The sequence below is a fragment of the Salvelinus sp. IW2-2015 genome, unplaced genomic scaffold (assembly GCF_002910315.2).
Source record: "Salvelinus sp. IW2-2015 unplaced genomic scaffold, ASM291031v2 Un_scaffold2666, whole genome shotgun sequence".
NCBI classification, from domain to species: domain Eukaryota; kingdom Metazoa; phylum Chordata; class Actinopteri; order Salmoniformes; family Salmonidae; genus Salvelinus; species Salvelinus sp. IW2-2015.
Window position 1 is genome coordinate 45157 of NW_019943972.1, and position 11120 is coordinate 56276.

At 40.6% G+C, this 11120-nt stretch overlaps 1 protein-coding gene across 4 annotated transcripts in view; it reads left to right on the top strand.

Annotated features, from left to right (window-relative positions):
• The first annotated feature begins 1034 nt into the window (after positions 1-1034).
• Positions 1035-11120, top strand: part of LOC112074514 (ubiquitin carboxyl-terminal hydrolase CYLD) — a 30046-nt gene continuing 19960 nt past the window's right edge. The window contains exons 1-3 of one of the 4 annotated variants that reach the window (XM_024141677.2): positions 1035-1472; positions 4232-4606; positions 9982-10148. In XM_024141677.2, coding sequence (XP_023997445.1) covers positions 4529-4606; positions 9982-10148 — 245 coding nt within the window. In that variant the 5' untranslated portion in view covers positions 1035-1472; positions 4232-4528. Of the gene's footprint in view, positions 1473-4231; positions 4607-9978; positions 10149-11120 lie in introns of all 4 variants that reach the window. The other 3 variants (XM_024141676.2, XM_024141679.2, XM_024141678.2) reach the window with 3 other exon arrangements.

Below are 11120 nucleotides of genomic sequence, written 5' to 3' on the forward strand. Positions count from 1 at the left end.
GAGGCCACCAAAACGGGATAAGTTATATTGAGGGATGAAATTCCAAAATGAAATTGGATTCTTTAAGAAATGTTTAGCACAATTTATCTTAAAATAATTATTCAAAGTAGGAAAATCACCATATTCTTATGTGTTCATAACGACAGATTTCCAAATTATAATGTGTATGATTTTTACAGCTGAAGTTGAAAAGCATATGGTCAACAGCTTTAACTATTTTGTTGTCAACATGTAGAGGCCGGGCTGCATAAGTAAGTCTGGAGATACATTCAGCTTTAGAAAGCAATACTCAACCTTTCAAGGATAAATCCCTCTGGTTCAATTTATTTTAGTTTTTTTCAATAAAATGTTTGAAATTTAATAAGCATCTTTCATGTTGATCCTTATATTTCTTTATTTTATCTTTATTTAACTAGGMAAGTCAGTTAAGAACAAATTCTTATTTTCAATGACAGCCTAGGAACAGTGGGTTAACTGCCTTGTTCGACAGCTCGGGGATTTGAACCTTTCGGTTACTAGCCCAACGCTCTAACCACTAGGCTACCCTGCCGCCCCAAATATATAGTAATCCCAAGGTATGTTACTTTTTTCTTGACTGGAATATTGCATATAGAGGGTATCACTTTAAGATCAGGCCAAGATGGAGGCACAGTGGCTTCAACACAGCGCCCCCTATCAGTAATCTAGTGTACAGGGTCTGCCAGGGTTATCACTAGTTACCACAGCGTCAAAATGGGCAATTCCGTAAAAATTCACGAAAACGWAAATGTGCCTTTTGGTCTTCATTTAAGGTTAGGCATAAGGTTAGCAGTGTGGTTAAGGTTATGGCTAGGTTTATATTCACTTTTTAAGAAGATACATCGTAGAAATATGTGGGTTTTAAGACTTTGTGGCTGTGGTAACTAGTGAAGACCGTCTGCCAGAGACTAGTAGCACGGTTTTGAAAATGCTAGTAGACAACCCCTCATTCGCAGATTCTTCAATACCCGTCAACCAAACTCGTGGGAAAACCCCGGGGGGTGGGAYTTAATGACTAACCTGAAGCCCAGCCAATTGGCACTTGTGATGGATGCAGATTGGCCAATGTTTTTTTAATTGGCACAATCTCAGGCGACACACATTTCGGTGTCTATTGGTTCTGTAAATAATATTTATTCCTCTCGCTATAAGGGCTGCTTCGTTTGTCTGTCAGTATTTAATAGTATAGTCTAAGAGTCGTTCAGAAAAATAGTTATCTACATTAAATGCCGTAGATACCATGCTCTGTGTTGCATGGTGGCAGCTAGCTAGCCAGCAATACTAGCTACTTTGGCTAGCTAATTTCGAGGCTGTCATATCAGTTCTCAGCTGGTTTGCTATCAACAAACTAGCCAGTTAATTGTACAAACGTATCAAAACCTCAGCTACTAAAGGACAGCATTGGAATGAGCAGGTGACATGACACTCCAGCACCGAACTGACGTTTGAATAAGGTAAGAAAACGAGCTAGCTAACGACGTTATGTCAAAATGATAGCTACATTTCGTGTTTGCTTCCTCGTCATACGTCAGATTGCATGGTTTGCTATACTGGCTAGTTAGCCCTACAGCAAACATGTGCTAGTATATGTGCTGTTTTACACTAATTGACATGTTCCATGGGTGTATTCTCAATGAGTGTCCTTCCTCAGCCATGATTTAGCAAGGCCTGGCAGTGACACATTCTTCCTTCTTCTCTCACGCGTCATCATCACTCGCTGCTGCTGACTGGCTTTATTCAGTGATGTCACTGATGGAACTTGCAAGACAACTGCAATAATGATACAATTACTCTGCTGTTAATAATATTGTATTTAATCTGTTGGGGCTTTTGAATGTTGTGATTGAAAATGGAAACATGATGGTGTGTTGTTTAGATAGTCAGTGTTGCATCCCAGTCATTTTATATTCAGGATGTCATTTTGTAAGTCGCTCTGGATAAGAGCGTCTGCTAAATGACTTAAATGTAAATGTAATGTCAGCACCATCAGTACGTGGCTACGTTATACATCACACATTCACACTGTTAAAAGGCAAAGCAAACGGGACCAGTGGGCTACTTTCAGATGTAGTTGTCATGTCAGATAATGCCCAAGTAAGCAGTGCTTCTTACTTGGGCATTATCTGACATGCAGTAGTGCATGTTGTTGACCAAGGGTCATTCAATAATGTGTATTTTGAAAGGGCAAAAGGCCACTCCTTCCTTATGGTAGACTGCTAGAATAACATCACAACATAGTAAAATTCTGTCACGTTCTTTTGCTCACTCCATGCTCACTCCTCAAGCTCAAATAGGGGCATGGTCAACATTGCATGATAAACAACAAGTCCTCTGTGAAATTTGAAATGTGAAAATTGATGTTAAGCACAGATACACAGCCTAAGAGGAGTTGCAATGCAAACCAAGGCTAACACAGCTGCACCCTGTCATAGATTTTTTTTTTTTAAAGAAGGTTTTATTTAACCTTTATTTAACTAGGCAAGTCAGTTAAGAAGAAATTCTTATTTACAATGACGGCCTACCCCGGCCAAACTCTAACCTGGACGACGCTGGGCAAATTGTGCGCAGCCCTATGGGACTCCCAATCATGGCTGGTTGTGATACAGCCTGCAATCGAACCAGGGTCTGTAGTGAAGCCTCTAGCACTGAGATGCAGTGCCTTAGACTGCTGCGCCACTCGAGAGCCTAAAGTTGCTTGCTTGATGCACAGACATGAGGTGTGAATAGCCTAGATGTGAGAGTGGCCAGAGAACCATAAAGAGGAGTCATGTCAGTGGTGCTTGGATCCCCCTTTCATATTGGGTTTGTCAAACAAGTCGCCACTGTAATACAGGTGACTCTATTGTTTGTCAGGAAGAGGCGTTTGACTGCTTTAGTCTGTGAATTCCCCCTCACAGCTCCCTTAACACATAGCTAGGGGAAGTCCAAAATGTGTTTTGAGTAACATGTTTATAACAGTGTGTTTGAATAACGCTTGGCTTAGATTCCATTTCTGTTAATACTGACAGTAGTACCAAGGCCTGTGTGGCATCACCCATTTCTCATCTTAAGAGGAGAGTATCAACAGGTTTTGAGCATATTATCTGCCTGCTTCAAAATTGCCTTCAGGGTAAAGCCATTTGAATTCAATCMGTTTTTGGACAGCATCCCTGTCAATTTTCTATGCACTTCCATGTTTGCCCATGGAAGAAGTGTTAAGAAAGTTACTTTTTGTACCTGAATGCCAAAACATTCAGGAGATAAAAGTGCTCAAAGTTGATCCATTTTGCATACCCCACCATACCATGAGACATCCGTGTCTTCATCACTGGAAAAGATAAGCGGTTCAGCTTGATATCATTTAAAAGCTTGTCAAACTATTTTATTATTTCTTGAAAAGAAATGTAATATAATTGCCATTTTCTTTTTCCAGAAACTATTAAATAGTTTGACAACCCTGTTTGTAAGCTTTTAAATTATATCAATCCCAAACTCTTTATTTTTTCCAGTGATGAAGACATTGATGTTTCATGGTATGGTGGGGTATGCAAAGAAAGTCAACTTTGAGAACCTTTATCTCCAGAATGTTTTGGCATTCAGCTACAAAAAGTCACTTTCTGAGCACTTCTACAGTGGGCAAATATGTATGGAAGGTTTCGTTCAAATCAAAAGGGGAGCTGTCAAAAAGCGATTGAATTCAAATCGATTTTACCCTTATGTCAAATAGGTTTGTCAGGAATCAGAATACAGGTAGTAMATTTTTTTGGGCCTATTTGGTTGCAAGATACCGGTAGTACACTAGGTTAGGCCTAATCATGTTTGTGCTCAACTGGTTTTCACCGTCAGTTTTATGAGGTACAGTAGCAGCCTGTAGCTAATGGTGCAATCAGGCTTCACTCAGATATTAGGCCTACATTCTAATGAGGCTACATCCTGTTTGTTTAGATACCAATTTTAATCTTTGAATGCMATTTATTCAGAGCTTATCCCAGATTTCTATTGCCTAAATGTTTTGTTCTTTTCCCGAAAAGGCCAATTTCTTGCAAATCTTTGAAAAACAACTCAATACTTATTTGGGTTAATATAGCCTAGCCATAGGCCAATTTTTTTTGGGGGGGAGAGAAATTGACCTGGGATTTATAAGTCAGTGATTTAATAGAATTAACCTGGAGGCTTTCCATTACCTTTTAACAACATTGTCATAATAACACCATGCCTTTCTTTTCATACACAGGTCCTTCGAAGTACATTGAGGCATGCAGGCAGACAGTTGAGACCGTTATGAGGGCACCCCAGGCCAGCAGGAGCCTGTGAGCGACCATAACACCCTCTCTGTCTACTCTCTAACCAGACAAACTTCCCTTCAGGTGGTAGGCCTAGTTTCTCTCACCCTTGCTATGCCCTTGTCACTGCTTTGGGGATAGAGGAACGGCCATAAAGGGAAGCGAGAGGGGCTTCATATTGGGTTAGTTAGACAGGCGGACCCTGTATTTCCCCCTGCTATGCCCCAGCTGCCCCAGCCCCTAAAGCCATGAGCTCTGCCCTGTGGAGCCAGGAGAAGTCCAGTGGAGGATTCAGGGAGGACTGGCGCTTCTACATGGTGGTCAGGGTAAATATACATATGTTTAAAGAGCCACTGAACATTCCGACTGTCACGTGTGTTTTTCTGTTGCTCATTAGAAAAAACTGATTTCACTCTTGTAATGTGGTTGTTCCACTAAAAGTTTTGAGATTATCCTTCGTTACTTAGAGTTAATTTGTGTTTAAGTACGGTACCCTGCATCACAACTTCATTGCTCCAGACCAGCGCAAGGGGGAGTTAGAGCACTGATTATGCTTTTGGATAAACCTGCATAAACCTAAATAGAAACTGATAACTGTGCACGACTTCAGTATTACTTACTAAAACTGTTTTTACACTAAGGTTTTCATTATTTTATTTTGTTAGGATTATTTTTCTCTTACTGTAGTAGTGTAGGCCACTCCCGACCGGGCACGTTGCACAGCGTCTGAGTGGCGCAACGGTCTAAGGCAGTGCAAGCTGTGTTGCTACAGATGCTGGTTCAATACCCGTGCCGGCCTCGACTGGGAGACTGAGATGACTAGGTTTTTGGTTTCTCTCCCTCTAAAAACAGAAATAAATTATTCTAAATAACAAACTGGCTTTATTTACAAATTAGTAACAATGTCTCATCCCATGTTCAAGAATGGCCTTTTTCTCACTAATTTTACGTTATTTGAAAACAAAATCATCTCCAAAATATAATTGTTTAAACAAAGCGATTATTATTAATTTATAATTATATAAAAACCCCTTGGATATTCTTACAGATATATTATTAACCCTGTTATTAGCAGGACAATACAGTTGAAGTCGGAAGTTTACATACACTTAGGTTAGAGTCATTAAAACTCGTTTTTCAACCACTTCACAAATGTCTTGTTAACACACTAGTTTTGGCAAGTCAGTTAGGACATCTACTTTGTGCATGACACAAGTCATTTTTGCAACAGTTGTTTACAGACAGATTATTTAACTTATATCTTACTGTATCACAATTCCAGTGGTTCACTAAGTTGACTGCCTTTAAAAAGCTTGGAAAATTCCTGAAAATTATGTCTTGGCTTTAGAAGCTTCTGATTGGCTGATTGACATCATTTGAGTCAATTGGAGGTGTACTTGTGGATATATTTCAAGCCCTACCTCCAAACTCAGTGCCTCTTTGCTTGGCATAATGGGAAAATCAAAAGAAATCAGCCAAGACCTCAGACAAAAATTGTAGACCTCCACAAGTCTGGTTCATCCTTGGGATCAATTTCCAAACGCCTGAAGGTACCACATTCATCTGTACAAACAATAGTACGCAAGTATAAACACCATTGGGACCACGCAGCCGTCATACCGCTCAGGAAGGAGACGCGTTCTGTTTCCTAAAGATGAACGTACTTTGGTGCGAAAAGCGCAAATCAATCCCAGAACAAYAGCAAAGGACCTTGTGAAGATGCTGGAGGAAACCGGTACAAAAGTATCTATATCCACAGTAAAACGAGTCCTATATCAACATAACCTGAAAGGCCACTCAGCAAGGAAGAAGCCACTGCTCCAAAACCGCCATAAAAAAGCCAGACTAGGGTTTGCAACTGCACATGGGGACAAATATCGTACTTTTTGGAGAAACGTCCTCTGGTCTGTTGAAACAAAAATAGAACTGTTTGACCATAATGACCATTGTTATTAGAGGTCGACCGACTATGATTTTTCAACGCCGATACCGGTTATTGGAGGACCAAAAAAAGACGATACCGATTAATTAGCCAATTTTATTTTTTATTTGTAATAATGACAATTACAAATATACTGAATGAACACTTATTTTAACTTAATATAATACATCAATAAAATAATTTTAGCCTCAAATAAATAATGAAACATGTTCAATTTGGTTTAAATAATACAAAAACAAAGCGTTGGAGAAGAAAGTAAAAGTGCAATATGTGCCATGTAAAAAAAGCTAACGTTTAAGTTCCTTGCTCAGAACATGAGAACATATGAAAGCTGGTGGTTCCTTTTAACATGAGTCTTCAATATTCCCAGGTAAGAAGTTTTAGGTTGTAGTTATTATAGGACTATTTCTCTCTATACAATTTGTATTTCATATACCTTTGACTATTGGATGTTCTTATAGGCACTTTAGTATTGCCAGTGTAACAGTATAGCTTCCGTCCCTCTCCTCGCTCCTACCTGGGCTCGAACCAGGAACACATCGACAACAGCCATCCTCGAAGCAGCGTTACCCATGCAGAGCAAGGGGAACAACTACGCCAAGTCTCAGAGCGAGTGACGTTTGAAACGCTATTAGCGCGCACCCCGCTAACTAGCTAGCCATTTCACATCGGTTACACCAGCCTAATCTCGGGAGTTGATGGGCTTGAAGTCATAAACAGCGCAATGCTTGAAGCATTGCGAAGACCTGCTGGCAAACGCACGAAAGTGCTGTTTGAATGAATGCTTACGAGCCTGCTGGTGCCTACCATCGCTCAGTCACACTGCTCTATCAAATCATAGACTTAATTATAACATAATAACACACAGAAATACGAGCCTTTGGTCGTTAAAATGGTAGAATCCGGAAACTATCATTTCGAAAACAAAACGTTTATTCTTTCAGTGAAATACGGAACCGTTTCGTATTTTATCTAACAGATGGCATCCCTAAGTCTAAATATTGCTGTTACATTGTACAACCTTCAATATTATGTCATAATTATGTACAATTCTGGCAAATTAACTACGGCCTTTGTTAGGAATAAATGGACTTCACACAGTTCGCAATGAGCCAGGCGGCCCAAACTGCTGCATATACYCTGACTGCTTGCACGGAACGCAAGAGAAGTGACACAATTTCCATAATTATAAGAAATTCATGTTAGCAGGCAATATTAACTAAATATGCAGGTTTAAAAATATATACTTAAAGAAAGGCATTGATGTTTATGGTTAGGTACATTGGTGCAACGACAGTGCTTTTTTCGTAAATGYGCTTGTTAAATCATCACCCATTTGTTGAAGTAGGCTGTGATTCAATGAGAAATTAACAGGCACCGCATCGATTATATGCAACGCAGGACGCGCTAGATAAACTAGTAATATCATCAACCATGTGTAGTTAACTAGTGATTATGTTAAGATTGATTGTTTTTTATAAGATAAGTTTAATGCTAGCTAGCAACTTACCTTGGCTTCTTGMTGCCCTTGCGTAACAGGCTCCTCGTGGAGTGCAATGTAAGGCAGGTGGTTAGAGCATTGGACTAGTAACCGGAAGGTTGCAAAAACGAATCCCCGAGCTGACAAGGTAAAAATCTGTCATTCTGCCCCCGAACAAGGCAGTTAACTCATCGTTCCTAGGCCGTCATTGAAAATAAGAATGTGTTCTGAACTGACTTGTCTAGTTAAATAAAGATGTTAAAAAAAAATATATATTTTAAAATCGGTGTCCAAAAATACAGATTACCGATTGTTATGAAAACTTGAAATCGGCCCTAATTAATCGGCCATTCTGATTAATCGGTCGACCTCTAATTGTTATGTTTGAAGGAAAAAAGGGGAGGCTTGCATGTCGAAGAATATTATCCCAACCGTGAAGCACGGGGGTGGCAGCATCATGTTGTGGGGGTGCTTTGCTGCAGGAGGGACTGGTGCACTTCACAAAATATATGGCATCATGAGGAAGGAAAATTTGTGTTTTTATATTGAAGCAACATCTCAAGACATCAGTCAGGAAGTTAAAGCTTGGTTGCAAATGGGTCTTCCAAATGGACAATGACCCCAAGCATACTTCCAAAGTTGTGGCAAAATGGCTTAAGGACAGCAAAGTCAAGGTATTGGAGTGGCCATCACAAAGCCCTGACCTCAATCCCATAGAAAATTTGTGGGCAGAACTGAAAAGGCATGTGCGAGCAAGGAGGCCTACAAACCTGACTCAGGTACACCAGCTCTGTCAGGAGGAATGGGCCATAATTCACCCAACTTATTGTGGGAAGCTTGTGGAAGGCTACCCAAAATGCTACCAAATACTAATTAAGTGTATGTAAACTTCTGACCCACTGGGAATGTGATGAAAGAAACAAAAGCTGAAATAAATCATTCTCTCTATTACTGTTCTGACATTTCACATTCTTAAAATAAAGTGGTGCTCCTAACTGACCTAAGACAGGGAATTTTTACTAGGATTAAATGTCGGGAATTGTGAAAAACTGATTCTAAATGTATTTGGCTAAGGTGTATGTAAACTTCCGATTTCAACTGTATATACTGGTCATGGTTCCAGAGTGGCGCACAATGGGATTGCCTTGCCGTTCTCCAGCTGTATCCACTGAAAGYGCATGAGGTTCAAGGCACGAGGGCAGGCGGCATGGGTTTGGGCTGCAGAGCCTCGCACAGAAGACAGACCTAGTCCATGGGGGAGGAAGGGGGGTGGTCCCCCACCCCGCCACACTGGGTAGCACAGAACAACACTTTAAGGGGCATTGCACTAATAATGCTGCTGACTAGGGAAACGTTCCCGCTGTTCTTAGTGCCAGTCTGCACGTTCAAACTAAAACAATGTAACTAATAATGGCATCTTTATGCTTTCGTTAATAAAATAATGATAAAAATACTCTTTCAAAATACCGATGTTTGTTTATTTAGTTATGGATCCATAATGAATTACTATGGGAATAAATATCACTGAATTACAGAAATATTGGAACAAAGTTGTCTAATAAAGGTAAACAAATGGTTTCTTACTGGAAAATACTCTTTCAAACACACACACGGTCACGTTGTACAGCGCCATTATGGCTATTAGTGAGACTGTTTAAATAAGCTACCTGCTGTCTATGCTATGGGGTAGAGAGTATTCACCGCAGCTGTTCACCCCATGTTAGTGGACTAATGGACATCATCAAATCAAAACCCTATCTTCATTTACCCATTGAYGCACAGATGTTCCAAACTCTGTTTTAGACTGACTTTATGAGCAAAATTATCCTATTTACACTTTGTAGTCTGACACTAGAAAACCTTTTTCTGGCTCACACAATAGCCGAAAAAACAAAATGCCACAGGTTTAAAAGGGATTTGTTGCTTTTTAAAAGCAGTTGCTCTTTAAGAAATTCCTGAATTTTGCTGGGTTTATTCAAGATTTTGTTCATATTTGTTTATTTATTTATCAAGGCCTGTGTATCGAAAAGGGTTTATTTTTTGTGCTTCATATTTTGTTTTTTCGACTATTGTGTGTTTGAGAGTCAACTCAGGAAGGTAAGTCCTGATGTACTAATGGGTATCTTCGATTATGTTTGAATTGGCTCTTTATTCCCTATATAATGCACTACATCAGCCCAATGGGCCCTGGTCAAAAGCAGTGTACTAAATAGGGAWTAGGGTGCCATTTCTAACACAGCCTGAGTCCCTTAATAAGTCAACACAATTCTGCTAAGGAGTGTACAGTGGAGAAGCCTCCCCAGAAGACCCAGAGGATACCCCGGGGCAGCCTGGGACAGGCCTGCCAGGAGAGGAACAGCCTGGGGCGCACGCTACCCCCCAGCAAGGGCAAGAGGAGCCTACGTGTCCTGGACCAGACCAACGTGGTGCTGAGCCTGGATGAGCGGTTGGTCTAATTAATGGATAGTGACACTATCATGCTATATAGCAAATTTAAAAAAGACAAGACAAAGTTCGAAAAACAACAATACTCACATTTGACATACAGTCGTGACCAAAACATTTGAGAATTACATAAATATACATTTTTACTAAGCCTGCTGCCTCAGTTTGTATGATGGCAATTTGCATATACTCCAGAATGTTATGAAGAGTGATCAGATGAATTGCAATTAATTGCAATGTCCCTCTTTGCCATGCAAATGAACTGAATCCCCCAAAAACATTTCCACTGCATTTCAGCCCTGCCACAAAAGGACCAGCTGACATGTCAGTGATTCTCTCGTTAACACAGGTTTGAGTGTTGACGAGGACAAGGCTGGATATCACTCTGTCATGCTGATTGAGTTCGAATAACAGACTGGAAGCTTCAAAAGGAGGGTGGTGCTTGCAATCATTGTTCTTCCATGGTTACCTACAAGGAAACACGTGCCGTCATCATTGCTTTGGACAAAAAGGGCTTCACAGGCAAGGATATTGCTGCCAGTAAGATTGCACCTAAATCAACAATTTATCGGATCATCAAGAACTTCAAGGAGAGCGGTTCAATTGTTTTGAAGAAGGCTTCAGGGCGCCCAAGAAAGTCCAGCAAGCGCCAGGACTGTCTCCTAAAGTTGATTCAGCTGCGGGATCACGGCACCACCAGTACAGAGCTTGCTCAGGAATGGCAGCAGGCAGGTGTGAGTGCATCTGCACGCACAGTGAGGCGAAGACTTTCGGAGGATTGCCTGGTGTCAAGAAGGGCAGCAAAGAAGCCACTTCTCTCCAGGAAAAACATCAGGGACAGACTGATATTCTGCAAAAGGTACAGGTATTGGACTGCTGAGGACTGGGGGTAAAATCATTTTCTCTGATGAATCCCCTTTCCGATTGTTTGGGGCATCCGGAAAAAAGCTTGTCCGGAGAAGACAAGGTGAGC